We start from the raw sequence: 24,304 nt of genomic DNA, 5'->3' as shown, positions 1-24,304 counted from the left end.
CCAGTACCAAATTTCCTCAAAACCACGTGCTCTGAAGTGTCCAGCCCTCTCCTGGATAGCTCAGAGAAATAAGATTCTAGGGAGGTGAATGAATAGTCGACTATCCGATAAGCAAATGCTTATAGGACAGTCGATTGGTCGTCTCCCCCACTTGCTGCCTCTATCAGAGGCAGCAAGGGGAGGGGGGAGAAGAAGGGAGGAGCAAAGTGGCAGTGCCACATGGAGCCTGGAGTCAGCTGTTCTGTGTAGTGCTGCCACTTTGAATGCTGTTGGGAGCCCAGCATCAGGCTCCTCACAGGGTTTCAAAGTGGTAATGTCGTATGGAGCCCAGGGTTGGTAGGGGAGTGCCCAGCTGACCCCGGGCTTCGGCGCTTTCGCCTTTGAAGTGTAGCAATAGCCCTAGGACTTCTGATACACTTCAAAGACGGAGGTGCGCTATCAACTAATCGAATAGTCAATGCAAAAATGCATCAATTAGTCAATTACCTGATACTTAACATTCTCAGAAGATTCATTGCTCTTGTGAAGAGACAAAATTACATCACATCTTAACAACACAATTTGGGCAAATAAACCCTTTCAACACAGCACTGCATTAGTTTATGGTACAAATGAAAAAAGTTAACAAAATATGTGAGATCAAGTAAAAGAAAAGAAAGAAAGAAAGAAAGAAAGAAAGAGTTGAATAAAATACACTTCTAAAGAATCTAAAACAATCTACCAAGAAGAAGGTGTGACAATTCCCCTCCTCCCCACACCCTTTATGGAATTTGCTTATGAATATGTATAACTTGAAGATGCTTTGGACAAAATACCTCATGTAACTTGTCAATTTTAATGCAGATTGTAACATCTTATTTTGAGGGCATGTATAATTCTTGTACATAAAATTAGATATATGAAGCATGAAATTGTTTATGATTTTGTGTGTGCAAATGAGAGCCATCAATGATGCTCCAGAAGCCTTAATGACTGGGTGACCAGGTTAATGACTTGTGAACAGTTGTTTTTGTCCTCTAAGTAAAAAACAGTGACTGGTCCTAGGAAGACATGTGACCATACCATCTTGTACTGGGATACTAGTTTGACCAGGTATTTTCCATGGAAGGGGGGTGGGAAGGAGGGAGATGTAGAACAAAAGATTCCTGTCCAGGGAAAAGTCTATAAAAACAGTGAGAAGCTATCAGTCCCTCGGTTGGCGTGGCACTCCCCCCCCCCCCCCCCCCCCCCCAAAAAAAACCTGGGGGAAACCCAAAGTCAGAAAAAAAGAATTTTTTTTTACTTGAAGGCTTGCCTGAGATAGGAACAGGCTTTTCAGTAAGTTTGTATGTAATATGTTTTAGTACAGGCAGTACCCGACTTACGCGGATCCGACTTATGTCGGATCCGCACTTACGAACGGGGCTTTCTCGCCCCGGAGGTCGAGGTAGCGGATTGCTACCTGCGAGCTCCGGGACGAGAAAGCCCCGTTCGTAAGCTGCTCCGGTGCCCCTCGTCTGCTGGAGACCGTCTCCAGCAGACCAGGGGCACCGGGCGGGTTCCCGCGCTTCTGAGGCTTTGCCAGAGCAAAGCCTCAGAAGCGCGGGAACCCGCCCGCTGCTGCCGCTTGAGTCCCGGTGCCTGTGGTCTGCTGGGGACCGTCCCCAGCAGACCACAGGCACCGGGACTGAAGCCGCAGCCGCGGGGGGGGGTGGGGGGTTCCCGCGCCTCTGAGACTTTGCCAGAGCAAAGCCTCAGAGGCGCGGCACCCCGCTGCCGCTCTGCTCCCCGTGTCCCTGGTCTGCTGGGGGGGGGGGCGCGGATAGTGTGCCCCCCACCCCAGCAGACCAGGCTTTTGTTTTGGACCCTGGAGCAGAGCAGCTGGGGCGCTGCGGATTGGTCCTGCAGCACCCGCTCTGGGCACTACTGGACCAACCCGGCAGCACCCCAGCTGCTCTGCCCCAGGTCCTGATTCAGCCGCTGCTGGTCAGTTTCAGCAGTGGCTGAATCAGGACGCCTGGGGCAGAGCAGCTGGGGTGCTGCTAGGTTGCTCCAGTAGCGCCGAGGAGCGGTGCTACTGGAGCAACCCAGCAGCACCCCAGCTGCTCTGCCCCAGGCGTCCCCAAGTCAGCCGCTGCTGAAACTGACCAGCGCTGACTACAGGAAGCCCGAGGCAGAGTTGCTCTGCCCCAGGCTTCCTGGAATCAGCGCTCATCAGTTTCAGCAGCAGCTGACTTGGGGAAGCTTGGGGTTCTTAAGTTGAATCTGTATGTAAGTCAGAACTGGCGGTCAGTTTCAGCAGCGGCTGAATCTGGACGCCAGTTCCGACTTACATACAGATTCAACTTAAGAACAAACCTACAGTCCCTATCTTGTACGTAACCCGGGGACTGCCTGTATATGAGAACTAGCTATGCTTTTTCTTTGAATTTTATAGTAACTTAATTTGACCTGTGTGTTTTCACTTGCAACCACTTAAATCCTACTGTTTGTACTTAATAAAAACACATTTGTTTACTATCAAGCCCAGTGTAAATAATTGTTACCTGGCCCTGTGAAGGTTGGGGTGTGGGGGAGAGGAGACAATCAGTGTGCATATTCTCTCTTTCATTGATAAAGAGGGCAAACATCCTCAAGAGCTTTCTTCGAGTAAAATTCTCACACAAAGAGATGTTTTTTGTTTTTTCCCTCTTGGGGGTTGGTTTCCTGGGTGCTGTGCTCAAAAACTGCATTCTCCTAAAGCTGAAGTGGTTCATTGTCTGCATTGCTCTTTGGAAGGGGGAGGAGAGTGGCAGTTACCTCAACTCTGTGCCTTGTCTGGGGGAAAACCAGAAAATCTTGTCAAGCAGGACAGGATGGTGCGGAGCCCAAGAGAGCAAGAAGGCAAGTGTTAGTGGAATAATCAGCACACTGGGGAACAACTCCAAGAGGTCTTCAGTGACAGCACCCTGTCACAACAGGCTTTATTCAAGATGGTTTCTGTCAGTCATTCTTCTTCCCACCAATGGCTAGTTTTCCCTCACAGCATCAACTTTCTGAACAAGTATAACATGCTGGATTCCCTTGTCATCTTAGGTGAAAGATCTCTGTGTAAGCAGGTTGCTCACCTAAATTCTGTTTCCAGAGACTCCAACTCCTTGGTTGAAGGACCCAACCTATCTTTTTCAGCTCATGAGAACTGTTTCTGTGTGTATGTTTAGTGATGGGTGCCAAAGATGGGCTTCCCATCCCTTTGGGTCATTTCAGTGAAAATGGATCTTCCATTGTATTTGATTCCACCATGTTTACTTGGTGTTAACATTTCTGCCTGTCTGGGCAGATTATACAGCCTAATATTAATGAATATCCATAACTATTACAGTGTTGAATCATATATTTCACAATTAACAATGTGCCATACATTTTCAGAAAAGACCTTACTTGATAGACTTTTATAATACAGTAATATTGTATGCAATCAGTTCAGTTTCTTATCACTTGAAGTTCAGCCATCATCTCTCTTCATAGTTCAGATAAAGTTCCTCTTCTCTGTTGGGAGTACACCAAGCTGTCTCTCCCCCCAACTTCTTAGTGTGACAGCTTTGTTTATCTGGTATGCGATTGTGCCTTTATTGTCTTTGCCTGACAACTAAGCTGGAACAGACCTGCTGACCCCCAACCATCTGATCTTCCATGGTTGTTTATTGCACATGTAAATTGCAATCCCACTGTCTCTGGTCAACCCTTCTTCATCTGTATTCAAAACCTGAGCAGACCTAGTCATAATTCCAGCATAACCAATGTTGCCAACCCTCACTACTGGAAAAATCATGTGTCAGACCCACAAAAAACCATAAGATAAAATAATGAAAGATATTTTTAAAGACAATGAAATACAGGTTTTCTATTTCTCTTTTGTTTCTGACCCTTTAAAGTGTTCTAAGGTCACACTTCTGGCTGACAGTGGGAGCCCCACCCACTGGAATCTGACAGCAAGAGCCTCAGCTGATTCCATCTGACAGCAGGCACTTCTTCTTGTGGGGGCCTTGTGAGGAGGGGCTCCCACTGTCAGCCCTGGGTGAGCTGACAGAAGGCACAGCAGGCTGGCAGCAATTTCTAAGTTAAATTATTAATGCTGATTCATGACCTTAGGACAGAACTGTTAAATATCAGGATTATTTTCTCCAGCTATGGCCAAGTTCCTCACCCCCCAAAAATCGCCCCTAACATCTGAGAGGCCTATCGTAAGATCATAAGGCTTAATTAATTTAATTAAAATATATCTCTTGAAATTAATTTGAGAGAGTTGGCATGTCTGATTCTCATCTCATATTTTTTATATATATATATATAAAGTGGAAACATAGCATACATATATATTACACACTGCTCTGGGCTTCCTGGAATCAGCCGCTGATCAGTTTCAGCAGCAGCTGATTTGGGGACACCTGGGGTGCTGCTGGGTTGGTCCCCGCAGCGCTGAGGTGCGGTGCTGCAGAGACCTACCCAGCAGCGCCCCAGCTGCTCTGTCCCAGGTGTCCAGGTTCAGCTGCTGTTGAAACTGATCAGCAGCTGTTTCCAGGAAGCCCGGGGCAGAGAAACTCTGCCTCGGGCTTCCTGTAGTCAGCCTCTGGTCAGTTTCAGCAGTGACTGAATCTGGCTGCCAGTTCCGACTTAAGTACAAATTCAACTTAAGTACAAACCTACAGTCCCTATCTTGTACGTAACCCGGGGACTGCCTGTAGTCTGGGCAAACCATTCAAGAATACAACAGAAACTCAGTTACAAACACTTCAGGAATGGTGGTTGTTTGTAATTCTGAAATGTTTTTATCTCTGAACAAAACATGGTTGTTCTTTCAAGAGTTTATAAAGGATCATTGATTTTATATAGCTTTGAAATGTCACTATGCGAAAGAAAAATGCTGTTTTCCTTTTTTTTTTAGTAGGTTATGTTTAACAGTATTGTACTGTATTTGCCTCTTTTTGGTTTCTGCTGCTGTACAATTGCTTACTTACATTTCCAAATGAGATGTGCAGTTGACAAGTTAGTTCATAATTCTGGTGTTCTACTGTATGTTGGAAACAATCTTGCTAATGCAGAATGTTTAACAGTATGCGTTATTAGAAATTAGATCTGGTTAAGAGTAATCATCCTAATAGTACATAGTTCATTTATTTTTATATACTAAGAAAATTTTGTATTGCTTAACAAAGACTACTGAAGATTCTTCCATTGGAACAAGAGAGAAAAAGCAGCTCTGTATGCAAAAATAAAGTATAATGAACACAAATACAAGCATATGAAAATACCAGGTGCACTTACTTGAAGAGCTCAGCTGGCTTAAAGCAGACTTTCCTCGTCTCGTGGATGGTGAAGAACTTAGATACCCCATATGGCGCTGATAGTCCATCAACTGTTCAGAACGCTTCATGCCAACTGTTGGCTTCACTGCTTCCAGTCTCTTTAGAAGAGCCTGAATTTAAAAAACAATTTTGATTAAAGGCGCTATAAAGAAAATATTCACAAATAATTGATCTTCCTATAAATCATATCACCCCACAACCCAAGTGTGATGTGTAAGTTTACACTCAATACAGTTAATTATCAGTGAGGGGATCCAATGTTATCTACTCTTGGGTCCATTCCCCCCCTTACTATTCTGTTAAGCATTTATTAAATTCAAATAGTACATTTATTTTAAGTTCTTAAATTATGTTTTTCACTGCATACTATTTTGTTTATTCGATTTTCCATAATATAAATTGTGTGTCTATATAGCAATTTAAGTTAATTGTATTTTATTAACAGTATTATACTGTATTTGCTTTTTTTTTGGTCAAAAACAAAAACTAAAGAAATCTATCACTGAATGGGGGAAGTAAAAAGAATGTGGTTGTTTCAAACTAGTTTTCCAGGGAGTGGCACAAGAAGCCATGCAGCAGTCATGGAACGTCAGCTGTGTCAGTCTAAGTTCAATAAGGGTAGTCTACACTACCCTCCTAATTCGAAATAGGAGGGTAATGTAGGCATACTGCAATTGCAAATGAAGCCCGGGATTTGAATTTCCCGGGCTTCATTTGCATAAAGCTGGCCGGTGCATAAAGCTGGCCGGTGCCATTTTTAAATGCCGGCAGTTCGAACCCCGTGCCGCGCGGCTACACGCGGCACGGAGTAGCTAGTTCGGATTAGGCTTCCTAATCTGAACTAGCTGTACTCCTCATTCCGCGCGGCACGGGGTTCGAATTGCCGGCATTTAAAAATGGCGCTGGCCAGCTTTATGCAAATGAAGCCCGGGAAATTCAAATCCCGGGCTTCATTTGCAATTGCGGTATGCCTACATTACCCTCCTATTTCGAATTAGGAGGGTAGTGTAGACATACCCTAAGTCTATGAACATACAGTTTGTATATGGGAACTTGGAAATGTGCATTGAGAAAGTACAAGAGAAAAAGGACAAGTAGTTGTGGCTTATGGGTAGTATGTCACATGTTTGCATCAAGTGCCAGTCTGTTCATCATCAAACACATAGGTAAGCAAAAGTCAAAGGAAGGACTTTGGCTAGAAATAGCTCCTGCTTAGCACCAATTGCAAAACATCATGAAATATTAGACTAGTCTCTAAATGTTAGCTACAACTTAGTACATATGATTTTATCACCATCTCTTACAGAAATACATAATGTTTATCTATTACAGGAATTCTCAAAACATTTAATTAAACAGACTAAACAGGCAAGCTAATCTAATGAACTGATGATATTCTTCTGTTAAAAGGGATATGTGCTGCGAGTCTGTCAAGGCTGATTCCCCACTCTGGCACAATGAATGCAGAAGTGGAGGCCCGCAAAAGTACTCCAAAACCTTATCTTTCCAGGCTTTGGTATAAAACTCCCCCTCCCCATCCTAAAAACCTAGATTTTTGGGGATAAAAATCCACTGCCACCATCAAGTGCTTTTGAACCCACAAACAGGGGTGGATTCTTGAAACCAATCCCAGGATACCCCAAGCTCTTTTCCCCAAAGAGACTGAAAAAGAAAAGAGAAAATACAAACTGCAGTCTATGGCTGCTATCCCCTAGTCAGAGGCACGCAGATCCCACAGACAGGTTTTCCAGGACACAGAACTGAACCAATACCAGGTTAATAAAAAAGAAATAACTTTTATCATCACAACAATACTCCTGTTACAAGCATGACGACTAGATGGAAAAGTCACCAATTATTATACTTATGGGGGACTCCCAGAGGCCAAAACTTAGTTACAAAGGAGAGGAAAACCCATTTCTAAATGCACAGACATCAGATTCCCATTCCCAAACCATAAAACAATAAAACCTAACTGATTTATCTAAACTTCACCCTACTTACAGATAGTGAAGAGTCTTTTCTTGGGGGGGGGGGGGGAGGAGAGAGAGGAGAGAGAGAGAGAGAGAGACATGCCTCAGTATCTGGAGAGAAATTGCTCCAGGACAAAGGAGGGAAAAACCAAAAATTCGTTTGTCCCGGTTTGAAATTCCTACCTGCATTTCTATTGGCTGCCTGCTATCTGGTTAGGTATAGGGACATAGTCCCAGGCTGCTGGCCATCCCTCATGACCCTGACAGAGTCATACAAAGACCTTATGATTGGAATGTAAATTTACATACTGGGAACATCACGTTAACTATAAAGTATAAGGCATACTTGAAATGATGGTTTATCTACAGGATATGCACACACTAAAGAGTTAAAAGAAAGCATCTAGGTTTGTTTTTAACATGTGCATTTGATGCATAAAAATTTGATTACATTTTTATGTATAGATACAGACAGATTTGGAGCACCTATTCCTGAAGGAAAAAAGCCAACAATGTTAAAATATACATTTTCCACAACTAAGAAATTAAAATGAAGCCAGATTAATACAATTGCAAATATTAAGTTTATTATTTATTGAGGATCAGATTTTAAAGTGGTAGTGGCAGATTCTATACTGCCATAAAAGATCCTACTTTAAGAGATGAGAGGGTAACCTTCATCTCAATCTTTACTCTCTGCTGAGAATTTCATCAAGGGGCATTATCCCACACTATTTGTAGCTGGAGTTTTGTAGTCTGGACAGCAGTCTACTGAATATGTAAATGAACCCACTCCACATTTTAATAGCTATCCTGACATACTGAATGAAGAACTATCAGACTCCTTATATTTTATCATATTTAGTGTAAGCCTTCTAGACCCTTACTAAATAATTTCATACAGTAATTTTGAATTGCTGATCAGAGCCATAGAAACTAAAGGGCAAGGAAGAAGTAAGAATTCAGTGAACACTTTAAGATAGTGTGTTAAAGAAAATATTAACTGAATTTAAGTAACACGCTATCATAAAGTGTTCACAGAATAATTCCATCACTATTCTTACTGCTTCCTTGCCCTTTAGTTTCTATGACTCTGATCCCATACCTTTGAAGTCAAATGGGAGTTTTACTATTCATGTCAATGGTTTAGGATCAAGCCCTACAAAATAAGCTTTTATTGGAATGATTAAGATTTGAGATAAAAAAGAAGTCCTTTACCTTCCTCATTTTAAAATACACCAGCAACACTCTAAAGAACTTGTATTGCAGCTCGCATCATTTTAGCTAAGATGGACTTTAGAAGCTAAATCAATTTATGTCAACAAAATTAGGTAAGTATTCAGCAAATCAGGGCACCACACTGCTTTCTGCTCCTCACTGAAAAAGAATGGGAATGCAGTATATCTGTTACGGTCTCAGCCTATGCCAGTCCAGGAGGCAAGTGACCTGAGAAGATTATAAATCAGAATTTTTTCCTCTCCTTTACCATGTAAAATTAATATTTCAAGTACTGAATTTAACATAAAAGGAAACATACAAGTACAAATTCTGTAACCCCCCAGCATTACTGCATCTTCCTGTTCACCAAGCCTTACATTGATGAGTAAGATTCTTCCCTTTAGAAAGATTAAAGTCTAACGATTTCTGGAGAATTTCTAAAGCATAAACTGTAAAAAGCTGAAGCAAGTACTAGATCACGGACACATGGAAAAAACCAACCAACCAAACATACAAACCAGAAGCAGTATAAAAGATTGGTGCTGTTTAGTGGCTTAAAATGAATGGCATTAATTCAACTTCCAGCACAGTAAGTGAGCACTAAAACTAGTGTAGGTACTTTATTTTTTCAAAAATTCAGTATATGTTTTTCTGAAGCCATTCCAGAGCGGGGGAAGAGAGAACTCGTAAGTAAAATTGAGTATATAGCTCCATACATTTCATTTTAGAGGAAAGGTTAAGCTGCTACTTTCCCTTGTTTTATGTTGCTCTTTGGATCTGCATAGGCTTCAGTTTCACCATCCACTGAACACCAAACAGCTGACCGTTGTGCCTCAACAGCTGTTCAAGTGTATTTATATTATGACTTCTCTAATTTCATTCTTATTAGAACCACACCATTGCTATGCAGAGCAGAGATCTAATACATAACAGTGCATTTGAGGACAGATTCTTTTTGCTCCTTCTGCATGGACTACTTTCTAATTTTCTTCTGTTGTTACAGTGGCATTAATTGGTTCTGTACTTGTCAGTTAGTTGTAAATAACTGACAAACTCTAAAGCTCTTTCATCTAAGACAGATTTTTTTAATGGAACTTTACTCATTTTTGTGAATAGGATCCATGAAAGAAAGCTAAAAAGATAAGCAGCAGCATAAGCGAAAAGGACACAGTTTGAATATCACAAGGAATCATTGTTCAATACCTTCTCTAGCTTCAGTGTATCTAGCCAGCCTGTAATGATTATTATTGTAGCACCTATGAGTCCCGGTCGTGGACCTTATTGTGCTCAGCAGACACTGTACATAGACTGAACAAAACCATTGTCATCCCCCAGGAGCATACTATTTAAATAAACCATAGATAACACTAAGATTTAATCACGAGTATTTTCAGTAAAATTCAAGGACAGGTCACTGGTAGTAAACAAAATTGCATGGCCTGTGACCTGTCAGTGACTTTTACTATGCACCCCTGGCTAAAACTTGGGGAGTGTGAGAGATTCACTGGGGAAACCTTGAGGGCCCCAAGTGATAGTTTGGGGGCACCATGGATACTCATGAGAGACAGCCTGGGAATGGGATGAGGGGAGTTGTGGGATTGATTCCCTACCCATCTCCCGGATAGTGTCAACCCCAGTTCCTAGCTCCAAGTGCTGCCTCCCCCGGTCCTGAGCTGATGCCCCTCCCTAAGCTCCTGGTGCCGGAGATGGAGGAGCCTGTGATTGCCCCAGCAGTTGCCAGTGGGCCTAGCCTGTGGATTGCCCGAGCTGCTCAAGTGGCCCCAAAGCCAGGCATACCAGCTGCTGCAGAAGTCACAGAAAGTCATGGAATCTCTGACCTCTGCGAAACATGGAGCCTTAATCACAGTTATCCTACTTCATGTGATTGGCACTGTTACTAGTGCCATGTCAATACGCACACCTGTGCAACTATCCAAACAGCCCCTTTTAGACTTAGCACAAGCAAGCATATTTGCAACCCCTACCCCCATATCTGCATTTCTTTACTCCATCTTCCATCCCCATGGCTTTGTGCCGTGGGTGGCTGCCCTGCAATGCTTATGGCCCTGAATCAAAGAACCTGATATTCTTCCCAAGTGAAAAAAAGTTACATCATCTTTTCCATGTGACAAGATTTCTAATTATGAAAACTCCTGCCTGGAGCTAAACCTTACCTTGGGCTAGATGGACTCCTATCACAAGATTGCCTTTGATGTAGGTTTTTACTGTCACAGAGCAGGTCCTTTTGACCATGGCCTTGTGCGCGCATTGCCCATTCTGCCACACAAAGGCCCCCCCTCACAGAAAATGTAGGCCGCTGACACACTCTGAGAAAGCATAACTTGTAAGCGCACAATGCAGCTTTCTGTGAATGGAATTTATCCTTATAGGCATCTAAGAACAGGGAGGTGAGCATGAAAAGATAGAACACAGCTGCAAGAGATAGTTAAGACTCTCTTGACCGGTCCTTGAAGGTAGGGAGGTAGGCATAGGGAGATAAGACGCAACTGCCATGCACACTGACCATGCCCACACCCGGCACTGTCCACGGGGCCATCAGACGGGCATCATGAAAAATCCTATAGGGCAATATTGCACATTACCTCATTACTAGCCTATCAGGCCCGGCCAGGGAACAAATCCTAATAAGGTACCGGATATCAGGTTATGTTATAAAAGGCCCTCGACCCCTTTGTTCAGAGAGGTTCCAAGTGTTGAGGGCACGTGTCTTTTTTGCCGGGCTGAAGGATTGATCACCCTGAGGCTGCCTCCCCACCCTTCGAGTCAAAGATAGAGGTGCGCGAGTCCTCAGCATGCCCTGAGTTCTAGTGTGTCTTTACGCTGTTATCGTTGCTGGATATGTAAGTATTGCTTAAATATATTAGTTATTGGTTTAGTTAATAATTGAATCATGTTAATTTCACTGTGTAATTCTGTAGAGTCTAACTGAGTTCTATTAACCACACTGTGTAAATTGTATAATCTTGTGTTGTGTAGTGGTGTTGTATTTAGGCCAAGTATAAGTGTTAGAAATAGAAACCCAGGAGTTGTTAAGTTGTAAAGGTAGATTTATGACTAACTCCACCAGCTGCCCTAAAATTACCATAGAGGGGCTGGCTGTGGATAGAGTTTTTATCATCATTATATTGGCTATGTTTTTGTATTTTTGCTTGCATGCTGCACTGCTTTGAGCGAATTAGAGATAGTGATTTAATATAATCGAATTATAATCACAAAGTTTGTAATCAGTTAAGTGCAGTTTGGTTCAGTTTTCCCCTCCTGTAAAAGCACTGGGCAATTGCTAGTTTAAAAAACCATTTGCTAGTTGTTGGTTTTGATAAAAGAATCATTCCACTTAATAAAGATAATTTGTTTTACACCATCATCCAGTAGTTTTCACTGGGTAATCGGCTTTAACCCTCGAGGCTCCCACCACATCACTGAACCAAGGTGCAACATTTACTACTTTACCAGATTAAAGGAAATCCTAAATATTTTATTTTAGTAAAACACTCATGAAAAACAAAGCCCTAAGACAATGGTTTTCAAACGTTTTTTCTCAATCCAATTGAAGAAAATTGTTGATGCCCATGATACAACATAATCTGACTACAGGGTGAGTGCCAGAGTACGACTGAGGATGACAGCTTTGGGACGTAGGAGGGAGGAGTGTGTGTGTGTGTGTGTGTGTGTGTGTGTGTGTGTGTGTGTGTGTGTGTGTGTGTGTGTGTGTGTGTGTGTGTGTGTGTGTGTGTGTGTGTGTGTGTGTGTGTGTGAGTGAGAGAGAGAGAGAGAGATCTCAGAGCTAGGGCCTCGGGTCAGTGGTGCAGTGAGGGTGCTAAGCAGAAACAGCCAGCAGCAGGTTCCCAGCCAATGGGAGTGCAGAGCTAGGGCAGGGACAGTGTGCAGATCCCTGTGCGCTCTCCCCACACCTAGGAACCGGGCCTGTAGCCAGCTGCTTCTAGGGTGCAGTATAGTCTGCTGTGCCAGGAGAGGTAGGTAGCCTGCCTTAGCATCCTCATTGGTCACCTGATCACACTGCAGCAACAAGTCTCAGTACCTGACATTTCACTACCCAGTACTGGGATGCGACCCATAGTTTGAAAACCATTGCCCTAGGAAGTATTCCCATTTGCCGCAGCCTCTGAGCTTCTGACTGCAGCTCAGTTTTGGAGTACCTGTGGCATTCCACATTCCAGGACACTTCGCAATTGCATTCTGTTGATCTTTTTCCTTCAGACAAATTGGGGCTAGTGAGTTAACAGCAATCTCAGTACTGTTCTTGCTGCCCTGTATATGTAATCACCACGACAAACACTGAAACAAAAACCTTAAAATTTACAGCCTTCTTTTTGACATCTTTTCCCTTTCCAGCCTCCCCAAAATGTTGCTGCTAAAATCATCTTCTAACCCTGTCATTTCAATCACATCAAGTCATTTCACTAGTTTCCTATCTGTTCCTTAGCAAAGTTCAAGCTCTTCATCCTTACCTTCAGGGCTCTACTCACATGGATCCTCCCTACGTCTCAGTTCCTATCTTTTTGCACACCACATTTTGGATGCGCCTCTCTAATGATCCTTTGTCTACTCCTCCTGACCTTGTGTATTTCTAGGATGCCTTCAACAGCCAGGCATGTCTCCTTCTTGTGCATCAGCAATCTAACTTTCCTTCATAAAATACATCTTCAGAACTGTGTCTTCAGCTAACTTTCCAACATTATCTACTAGAAAAGGAGAATAAAAGTACTTGCCTTGCTTCTCTAGTAAACGCGGCATTGCTTTACAAGAAATCCAGACTATATACCAGTGCTGGGCAATAATCTTTGATGGGAGGCCACTCCAAGTTTTTGTAAGTGGTCAAGGGCCACACTTTTCTATGGAAGGTGTGGGATGGAGGTTGGGTATAGAAGGGAGCTTAGGGTAGGGCACTGGGATGCAAGGATGAATGTGGGGTCTGGGAAGGAATTTAGATGGAAGGGACTGGGACCTACGGCAAGGGACTGGGGTGCAGAGTCAGGAAGGAAGTATGGGTGTTGGAGAGAATTTTGGCCTGAGGGAGGGTTATAGAAGGGGGTATAAGGTCTGGGAGTAAGTGGGGTGTGTGCAGAGGATTTATGCGTTGACCTGCGATAGGAGGAGGTGGTGACCTGGGGCAGAGAGCTGTGGTGTGGGAGGGGGTGAAGTGCCAGAGGCAAACTGCCTGGGAGGTGCTTACATAGGCATATCCCAGCCATCAGCCCCTAAGGCAGGCTCCCTGCCTGCTGCAGCCCCATGCCACTCAAAATGGTCAACTACTCCATATGGCTCTCTGTGCCACACATGGGGGGAGGCACTTCATGCGCTGACCCCAGCCCTAGCACAATCTCTCAGCACCAATTAGCCAGTTGCCAGTCAATAGGAACTGAGAGATTGTGCTGGGAGCAGGGCAACACGCGAAGCCTCCGTCCTCCCTCCCCTGACACAGAGAGCCACTTGGAGCAGCTGACATATTGTGGGGCTGCTCCATGCTTGACGGCCTGGAGGGGTGGGGGACAGGCCAGACTGAAAATTTGTAATTCTGGTGTTTGTAACTCTGAGGTTAACTGTACTGAATTTAGTTATGAGTTCATTAACTGTGCTACAGAAATAAGAATTCTTATGTATCAACAATCAGTGGCAGTACAAATTTCCCTGCACTGCTCTCCCTCCATCAGTATTATAAGAACTGTTCTGGAAGGTATCACTTCCAAAGATGAGAGAGTGGTTCTGACCAGGGTCATGCACATAACAAAAATTTATTCTGCAACATGAATGGAAAAAATAGAGGGAACACTGTGAAAGACCACTGCAGAAACTGGAAGATTTGTACTGAATGAAGCAGAGAGGGGATGGTTCTATGGTTAAGGCAGCTGAATGCTACTTGGAGAACTGAATTCTACTCTTGCCTCTGCCAAAACATGACTAAGGGACACTATGCAAGTCACTTAAACCAAACTTTTCACAAGTAATCACTAACTGCGTGTGTCTCAATTTCAGGGTGTCTGACTTGAGACCTGCAGTCTGATTTGCTTACGTGCCAAGCACTCACAGCTGCAACTGAAGTCAATGATAGTTGTGCTTGGAATAGTTGAAATGCTACATACTACTAACAATGCTGAACAAATTGGTCCTAGGTATCTCAAAATGGGCACCCAAAAGTTTATTTTCATGCAAACTACTAATCTACTCAAAACTATGCATCAAACACACACAAAAAAAAACAGTTAAAAGGAACATTTTTAAGGTAGTAAAGTCAAGCAAACTAGGAAATACCAGAATCAAGGTTGCTTGTGCAAACATAATGCAGGTTCCTTGTATGTATGGATTAAGAGACTATTTCCCCTTCCCCACCACTATACCCCCTGTCTTATTCAGCACTCAGAATGGATGATGCTCTCTTAATGGCCAACTTTTCATTATTGTTTCTCCTCATTGGTCAGTATATGTGGTCCCATGCTGTGTTTACTACACACTTTTCAAATCTTGCCCTGAAGACAGAATTATTCATGCCCTATAGGCTTTTCTATGGTCCTCAGCACTACAGCATTTGAATATTTTACAAGCATTAATGAATTTATTTTCACAGCTAATGCTGGAGTTATGGGGATTTAGTCCATTTTACAGACAAACTGAATCACAGAGAGATTAAGATCTAAATTATCCACTAATTCCAATTTGTAAGGTTCTTTAGGATACATTCCAGCTTATATTAGAGATGTAAAATCCAGTTTAAAATGTTAGCAGGTTAAACTACATGCTCTCACCCACAGCACCGTGTGGTAGACCAGCAGGTGGGCGTGGGTTGCTTGGCAGGGCACCATTTAACCAGTAAGCATGCCAGTAAGGCAATGCTTACTGGGTAACCTGTTACCTATTTACATCCCTAGTCTATATGCTTTAGGATGCTGACAATAGCATACTAGGCTTATATTCACACAGCATTTGGTTCAATTTGTGTCAGTAAAGACTGAGATATACACCTGAAGAAGTCTGAAAGATTAGAACATATCAGCAACCTCTGTTCTACATTCCATTAGGAAAAAATAGATTGTCAAGGGGAAAAAAAGAAAGACTTACTTCATAAGGATAAAACATTTTGTGAATCACTAGTGTCCTCTACTGGTCAGTTACATTTTGTTCTTGCTATTTCAGATGATAGTCTACAATCTAAACAAAATGACCAGAAGTGCCTATTTAACAAAACAAAACAAAAACAAAACAAAACAAAAACAACACACCCAAAAAACCCCATGGGAAAAGCTTGACATCTATGAGAAATCAAATTGGAAAGGTTAGTCATTAAAATGGCCACGTAAAGAAAGATCTTAAGGCTGTACCAGTGACATAGCTATATTAAAGAGTAAAATATAAAAATTGAGTTTAGGGCAGACCAGGGAGACGGAGCAAAGCCGTGGAGGACTTGGGCGGTCCCGCCACCCCCGTCTCCCTGGTCTGCTGGGGGGGGGGGTGCAGCTAGTGTCCCTCCCCCCAGCAGACCAGGCTTTTCTTGTCTACCCCTGAGGTAGAGCAGCTGGGGGCTGCTGGGTTGGTCCTGCAGCGCCGCTCCGGACCAACGCGGCAGCACCCCAGGTGCTCTGCCCCAGGCTTCCTGATTCAGCCGCTGCTCGTCAGTTTCAGCAGCGGCTGAATCAGGACGCCTGGGGCAGAGCAGCTGGGGTGCTGCTGGGTTGCTCCAGTAGCGCTGAGGAGCCGCGCTACTGGAGCAACCCAGCAGCACCCCAGCTGCTCTGCCCCAGGCGTCCCCAAGTCAGCCGCTGCTGAAACTGACCAGCGGCTGACTACAGGAAGCCCGAGGCAGAGTTGCTCTGCCCCAGGCTTCCTGGAATCAGCCGCTGATCAGTTTCAGCAGCAGCTGACTTGGGGACGCCTGGGTTTCTTAAGTTGAATCTGTATGTAAGTCAGAACTGGCGTGCAGATTCAGCCGTGGTTGAAACTGATCAGTTTCAGCAGCGGCTGACGCCAGTTCTGACTTACATACAGATTCAACTTAAGAACAAACCTACAGTCCCTATCTTGTACGTAACCCGGGGACTGCCTGTATTACTAAATTTGTCAAAACTATGGAAACTCCAGCTATAGCATCAGGCAGAAGAAACTAAGCTTACAACTAAGAAATTCGTGGGTTAAGTGAGTTTTACTGCAATGCACCTAAAAAGGAATCACTATCAAAAGGAAGGACTATCATAACAAGCAGCAAAAGAAAAACTTGTGAAATTTACACATGAGGTAGAATGGCATTCTTAAAGATCCATCAACATGATTCTTTGAAGATGACACCAATGAGCACCACAGATCTATAACTTTTACTTATGCCAAATTCTTCACAGTGAAACTACAACTTTAAAATGCTATACTTTATGCATAACTTATTTTTGAAAAACATTCGGACCTAGTGATGACAAATATGGGGATGAATCTGGGCCACAAGAAAAAAATGCATCTGGGATTTCTGAAGAATTGGAATTAGGATTGCATGCTCTAAATAAGTTCTCAGATGTTTAGAAGCCTCTTTTGGACTAGTGTTTCTGCTCTACCCTTGGCAATGGTATGAGAAACACAGTTTGGCAATCCAGAATATAAGTGGCCAAAGGAACATATAACTGATTGATATGTAGTTTAAATTGCCTATTATAAAGAAAGAAAACCAGCAGAATGTCATCTATATCTCAGTTAAATTTTAGAAAACAAAGAAAATTCCACTATATTATTTTTTAATGGACAATTTGATTCCCTCTATACTGAACCAGAGTATAAAAAGATTATGTAATCTAACAAATTTCTATTAAATCTCTAACAATCCAAGCACAGGATATAGGACTATAGCTTAGACATGGTGATAGCCCCCAGAGACTTGTAATGGATATTAACTTCACCTGATCACTAAATCCCCAAGAAGTATTTTTAATCCAGATAAAAACTGGACGTTAACAAAGGAAAGTATGTATTTAGATAGTTTTATGCAGTATCTTCCTTTTTGGGTCAGCAAATCAACCAAACCAATTTTCTCTGAGGGAATTCACAGAAAAGCCCGAATAAAAATTTTCAGATTGTGATTATGGATGTTAAATTTAGATTAACTGGCTAACTGAATAGTCGATGCAATTTGCATCAACTATTTGATTAGTTGATAAGGGCGCATCCTCCTTTGTAGTGTACCAACAGCCCCAGGGCTGTTGCTACGCTTCAATGGCAAAAGTGTTGTGGGGAGTGCAGGGCCAATGGGACACTGCCCTGTGCTCCCTGCAGCGTTTCAAAGCAGCAGTGCGGCATGGAGCCTGGGGTCAGATGGAGACTAAGAGTCCCCAGCTGACCCTGCGCTCCATGCCATGCTGCCACTTTGAAACGCTGTATGGAGCGCTTCAAAGCAGCAGCGCTGCATAGAGCCCAGGGTCTGTCCCCAGGCTCAATGTGGTGCTGCTGCTGCTGCTTTGAAGCACCCCCCTCTCTCCTCCTTGCTGCCTTTATCAGAACGAGGCATCTAGTCACTTCCTCCCCGCTTGCTGCCTCTATCAGAAAGAGGCAGCAAGGGGGGAGGAAGTGATTAGTCAACTAGTTCTGTTTGTTTCTGTTGTCACCTGGGAAGTACATTTGATCAAATATTCTAGTTGTTACGATTTCTCCTTCCCAATACACAGTATACTAGAACTTGAAAGGACCTTGAGAAATCATCAATTCCAGGCCCCTGACCTCATGGCAGGACCAAACACGTCTAGATCAGGGATGGTGAACCTTTTTTGGGTCCAAGGCCACTGACCCACAGAAAAATCAGTTGAAGGCTTCACACAAAAAAACCCACACTGACATGACACCCGACTGAGAAGGAGAAAGACACTCCCTACATTTCCCTTGCACACCAGAGCCTGGGGGGCCCAGCCTCATAGAGTTTGTGTGCTCTAGCACAGTTGTGGGGCAGTTGTGGGGCTGGAATGCCAGCACAACCTCCCCAATGCAAGTGTGGGCCTTGAGCTTCAGGGGCCAAATCCAGGCAAGCTGGGGGCCACATCTGGCCCCCAAGACTGAGGTTCCCCACCCCTGGTCTAAATCATCCCTAATAAATGTTCATCTAAACTGCTATTAAATATCTCCAGTGATGGAGATTCCACAACCTTCCTAGACAACTTAACTGTCAGGAAACACTGGAATAAGAAGTTTTTCCTAATGTCCAAACTAAATCTTCCTTGCTGCAATTTAAGCCCATTGCTTATTGTCCTATGTTAGAGGTCAAGGAGAACAATTTTTCTCCTTCCCTCTTGTAACACCCTTTTAGATACCTGAAAACTGCTATGATGTCTCCTTTCAGTTTTCTCTTTTCTAAACTAAACAAACTGAATTTTTTCAGACTTCCCTCATAGCTCAGGTTTTCTAGGCCTCTAATCATTTTTGTTACTATTCTCTTGACCTTCTTCAATTTTTCCACACGTTTCTTGAAATGTGATGCCCAGAACTGGACACAATACTCCAACTGAGGCCTAATCAGCGCAGAGTATAGTGGAAGAATGACTTCTCATGTCCTGCTCAAAACACTTCTGTTAATGCACCCCATCTTAAGCAGGCATAACTCTGATATGAATTTTGACATACACATTAACAAATAATTATATCTAATTTGATTGCAAGTCATTATAAACTAAATTCTGTACTTTTATGCAACATTTAAAATTATTTTACTATTTGATCAGCTGTAGCAATACCCTATTACACTTAAAACTGGATTCATGTTTGTCACTAAAATGAGTTAGTACATAGAGGTTCAAAATAATGGGACAAGCAGAGAACTACAGATATTGAAAAGGATGACTGATAATACGCTTAGTTATTTATGATTTAGTTTATGTCATAATATTTATTCTCTGTATATAGCAAAATACTTAATGGGTCCCCTTGTAATTGCATAGATAGTTTTTATACATGTCTCGCCTTTATACATGCCTTGTCTTAAAAGGAGGGGAAACCATAATACATGTGTTAGATTAGTTTACTTAATCTTCCATCCAGAATTCAGAGTACATTAACAGATTTAAACAAAAGCTGTGTCCCTCAAGCAGAAAAGTTTTACGAGGAAAAAGAAGCCATACTGTTTAAAATCCATTTCATATATTAAAAAAATAACTGTTTTGTCAAAGTAAGATGATATTTAGGGATGTCAGAATGTGTTTAATTAACCGCTGACATTTCCAGCGGTTACATGCTTACACACAGGAGGTTGGGGGATTTCCTGACAGCCTGTCCTCTCCCCCCCCACATTGCTGCCTCTGATAGAGGCAGCAGCGCAGGGGGGGCAGTTGGGTCCTTGGGAGATGATACACATGACTCATCAGTTAATCATGTACAGGGTTACACTTTCACATCACTAGACGGATATATTTCTCTTACAAATGTATATTCATACGGTGTGTTCAGAAACTAGAGATGGAGGTCATACAAGTATGTAAGACATTATTTCACACTTCTGCCTAATTACATGTGGCTATCACTGTTATTGAAATAATAATTTATTCTGGACTTAATAGAATAAACATTTAAAAAACTGAAAAGAAACTTCAAGTGCTGCCTTACTAAATTGTCAGCAATTTAATAGTGGCCCATCTGGTACTAAGCAGCCTACACTGATCCAAATCATGTTTTTTAACTTACCAGATTCTCTCTTTCAATCCTTTGCTGCTCCTTCTGCCTGTTGAGGGCACTATGGTATAACTTAGGTGGCAGGCTATCAGGTTTCTTCAGAGTGGCACTTTTGCTCCTTGGCTTTTCAGATTGTCTGGACAGTTCTTTTAATAGCCTTTGGTTTTCCCGATCAATTTGTCTTACTTTCTCATTTGTGAAAGAGTAATTTTTCCTTGACCCTGGAGAAGGCTGATCAACGACCAGTTGTTGCTGTTCTTTTTTCTCCAAATGTAGAAAAGCTTTAAAAACATAAAAACAAAGAGCACACGCTCAGATGAAAGACACCACATGCAAATTATTTTATATTACTATGCTTTATTTATAGACCTAGGAAAAATAAGTCAGAATTTTTCTACACATGGACCTGCAATTCAGCATTTAGATACCTGTAATAAGTGTCCTTATGTTCATAACTCTCAAGCGCCATCACCACATTTAGTTTAATAGGAGCTGCCTGGCACATCTGCAAATCATGCCACTTGTTCAGTTAGAAAATGTTAGCCATGACATTTTCTTCTCTGAGGGCCTGTGGCTGAAAGGTGCTAAGCACCTAAAACTCTCAGGCTAGTTATAAGGTGCAATTAGTTTATTTGTTTTTTTTTATGTTTTTCCTGTTACAGATCAACTTGGCTACCCGCTGAAGCTTTCAATATTCAAATGAACCATCAGTATGTAAATACACACTATCACAGGCATGTGCAGCACATTTCATTAGGGTGTGCACCCAAAGAATTTTTTAAATGTACTTTGACCCCCATTAGCCACACCCCTGACGCCCATTGGCCACACCTCTGGAGGTAACACTCTCCGGACAAGATGGACACATGACCAGAAGTAAAAGGTGTCATGTGATCTCCTTCTAAGGACTTTCCCCACCTTCCTTCTACCAATAGGGATTAGTCCCCCCCCCAAACCTCCCTCATGCAACTGTCCTGCAATTGCATTCCCCCAGCCTCTCCACCCCCAAGTTAATGTGATACACACTGGGGTAAGTGTTCCCTCTAAGAGTTTCCTCCCATGAGCAGAATGAATTTTGTGTTGTGCACCTGTACTGAGTTCATGTGGCTTGTTTGGATGTGCCACTGTGGCACCCAAGTTATTAATAAATCTCATAAACCTCTACCTTTTCCCTTTGTTGACATGTCTCCTCCCCTTGCTCCATCAGCTCCCCTGGTGCCTGCTGCCCCCCAACCCCTCACCCTCCTCTGCTGTCACGACTCCTGCCCTTCTCACTGCCTTCAGCCTTCCTGCGACCTTCCCGCCCCACCAGCCCTTCTCTCCCCCCGTACCCACTCCTCCAGTAGCCCCACTCTGATCATGTGAGCTACCTCTCCTCCTCCCCTCTCCCAACACCTCCCTCTACATACCTGCCCTGCCTCTCTTCTCTGGTGCTGGTCTCCCCCCCTGCAGGTGTCTGTCCTTCTGCTTCACCCCCAGAATCCCCTGGCACCAGCACCTTCCCTTACCCCTGCACCCTCCTGGTACCCCCCTTCCTCACTGCCCCTGCCCCCTTTTCCCTCTTTTTCCCTGATGTCCACCCCCTCACCACCCTCTGCCCCCATTCCCCTCATGCCCCTGTGCCCTCACACATGCCTTGCTCCATCCCTGCCTTCCTCATGCCCACCCCTTCTTTCAAGCCTTCTCCCAGCACCTCCCCCTCTCCCCTCTAACTCCCAATGCCCTTACCCTCTCCTCTCCCAGCATCACCCTGTCTCCCCACCCACTGACACTTCCCCTCCTGCCCTTTTCCTCATTGTCTCAGACTTTAAAGTCAGAAGGGACCATTATGATCATCTAGTCTGACCCCCTGCACAGTACAGGCCACAGAATCTCACCCACCCCTCCTAGAATAATCCTTTCACCTATATCTCAGATATTGAAGCCTTCAAATACTTTGAAGACCCCAAGATGCAGAGAATCCTCCAGCTGTGATCTGTACCCCATGCTACAGAGGAAGGCGAAAAACCTCCAGGGTCTCTGCCAATCTACCCTGGAGGAAAATTCCTTCCCAACCCCAAATACACTTGGCCCCCTGGCATTTGTGTCTACTCTACCCTGTCCCTTGATGCCTTCTCCTTTCTTCTCCTGACCTGATCCCTTCCCCTCAGCACAAGCCCCTTCCTCTCCCACCCCTTCCTCTTATTTTTCCACCATCCTCTCCCCACCCCTCCCTTCCCTTAGGCTTCTGCCTTCCAATTCGCGGGGCTGGACTCAGAGCTGGCTCAAACTACAGGCCGGCCGGCCAGGCCCTAGCCTGGTGTGTCCCTGGGGTGCTGTGTGGTGCCGCCGGGACGTGGCGGGGTCCAGGTTGCAAAAATGGCTCGGGCCAGCCAACCTCTGTACTCGGGCCCAGCTGCTTCTGGAGCTGGGCTACGCGGTTTTAAAGTCCTGGGCCGTGACATCATGCCACGCCCAGGCATCTTCCCTCTTACCTGTGCACTCTCTGCCCCACAGTGCCCCGTAGATGGCTGCGGGGAATTTAAAATGAGGGGCTGTAGTGCCCCGTCACAAATCCCTCTCCTCCTCCAGCAGCCACTAGCCAGCCCGAGACATTAGGGTGTGCCTGGGCACACCCGGCACATCCCGTGCACACGTCTATACACACAATCTATGCTGTAGATCAGGCCTGGGCAAAACACAAAACTGTGGGCAGTCTCAGGCTCCCCCACTCCATTCAGAGGAGAAAAGCAGCTGCTGCAGAGCTCTGTTTAAACAGCTGAATAGCTGCAAGCTCAGGGGAGGGGAGAGAGGTTTCACACTGTCCTCCCCTACCCCAAGCACAATCTCATTGGCTAGTTTCCAATGGGAGTTGCCTGCTGTCAACAGGCAGCTAGCTAAGCTACCATCCCTGTTCCAGCTCATAGCTATTTAAAGATCACATGGCCCCTGCAGCCAGAGAGTCGGTCTGAGAGGTCTGAGAAGGCTGCTGGCCAGGAGCCAAGCAGGTAAGTCTCCCGGCCAGAGCTTGCCTCTTGCACCCCAACCCTCTGACTCTCACTCCACATAACCCAAACCCTAAGTCCCCTCCTGCCTCCATATTCTATCCGAGATCCTGCCCCAGGTCACACCACCTCCTGTCGCAGGTCACAACCAGTGTTCCCTCTAGGCTGTGCAGCAGCTCAGCTTCACAGATGATTAATCATCCCTGCTCCTCTTCTCCCTCTCCCCGTCAGTGCAAGGGAAATACAGGATAATGTGCCTATTTAAAAAAAAAAAATTCTGGATGACAGGAGGACTTAAATAAGGGACTGTTCCAATAAAAATGGAACAGATGGTCACCCTACCCAGGTCACAAACGTCTCTTTTACCCAAACTCCTTCGCATTCCCCACACCCTCTCCTGTACCCCAGTTCCTTAACACAAGCTCCCTTCTGGACGCACTCTCCAGCCCAGACCCTATACCTCCTCCATTAATATCATGGAAGAGTGCAGCCCTTGACTACTTTCCAAATTCTTGGACTCGTCCTTCATAAAAAATTATTGCCCACCTCTGCTGTAGATACTTTAACTGTTGGGGACATGACAGATGGACATGCAATTAGGGTATCCTATGTCTTCAGACATGGCCAACAGACACACAGGAGCAAACGTAAACTGGAGTTTTCTGTTATGGTTATGTGTCTACTGTAGCAGAAGCTCAACTACACCCTACAGAAGCATAGTTGTACAACACACATTCTCTCCCCCACATTCCAAGGAGTATACACAGATTCTTTTGCATTCCCCTTTATTGTAGTCATCAGTCCTCTCTGTCTGTAAGTGGGTAGCCCTGGTCTTGGTCCAATAACGGCACTCATTGCCCCAGCCCTGTTTATGCTTACCCCGGCCATGACCTTTGTTGCCTTACAAGGAGCTGTTTTTGAGCATTTGGGGCTTTTATCAGTGAACATCTGTAGACTTGCGGTTTAGTGGTTTCCCATATGCATCTTCTACCACTTATCTTACCAGACAGAGCCAATGAAATCTAGAGCCAGCCGCCCTCATTAACAAATTAGAGCAAAGAGAAAAACAGACACTGAGATGGACGCAAATCAGCAGTGTGCAAAGCTGTTTCCCTTTGACTGGCCGTTATCAGCACAAGCTAGG

At 44.1% G+C, this 24,304-nt stretch overlaps 1 protein-coding gene and 1 long non-coding RNA gene across 2 annotated transcripts in view; one reads left to right on the top strand and one right to left on the bottom strand.

Moving 5' to 3' along the window:
- CFAP97 (cilia and flagella associated protein 97) overlaps positions 1-24,304 on the bottom strand; it is a 48,261-nt gene that overhangs the window by 2,443 nt on the left and 21,514 nt on the right. Inside the window, exons 3-4 of the mRNA XM_014576240.4 lie at positions 20,189-20,457; positions 5,284-5,434 (exon numbers count right to left, since the gene is read on the bottom strand). Of these exons, the coding sequence (XP_014431726.3) occupies positions 5,284-5,434; positions 20,189-20,457 (420 nt within the window). The remainder of the gene's footprint in view (positions 1-5,283; positions 5,435-20,188; positions 20,458-24,304) is intronic.
- LOC149524516 (uncharacterized) overlaps positions 11,165-24,304 on the top strand; it is a 34,563-nt gene continuing 21,423 nt past the window's right edge. The window contains exon 1 of the long non-coding RNA XR_016349414.1: positions 11,165-11,376. This is a non-coding gene — a long non-coding RNA (uncharacterized LOC149524516). The remainder of the gene's footprint in view (positions 11,377-24,304) is intronic.

Source organism: Pelodiscus sinensis, chromosome 4 (assembly GCF_052426305.1).
Source record: "Pelodiscus sinensis isolate ZL-2025 chromosome 4, ASM5242630v1, whole genome shotgun sequence".
NCBI classification, from domain to species: domain Eukaryota; kingdom Metazoa; phylum Chordata; order Testudines; family Trionychidae; genus Pelodiscus; species Pelodiscus sinensis.
Note: the sequence above shows the minus strand (reverse complement) of the source record. Positions and strands in the feature narration are given on the sequence as shown.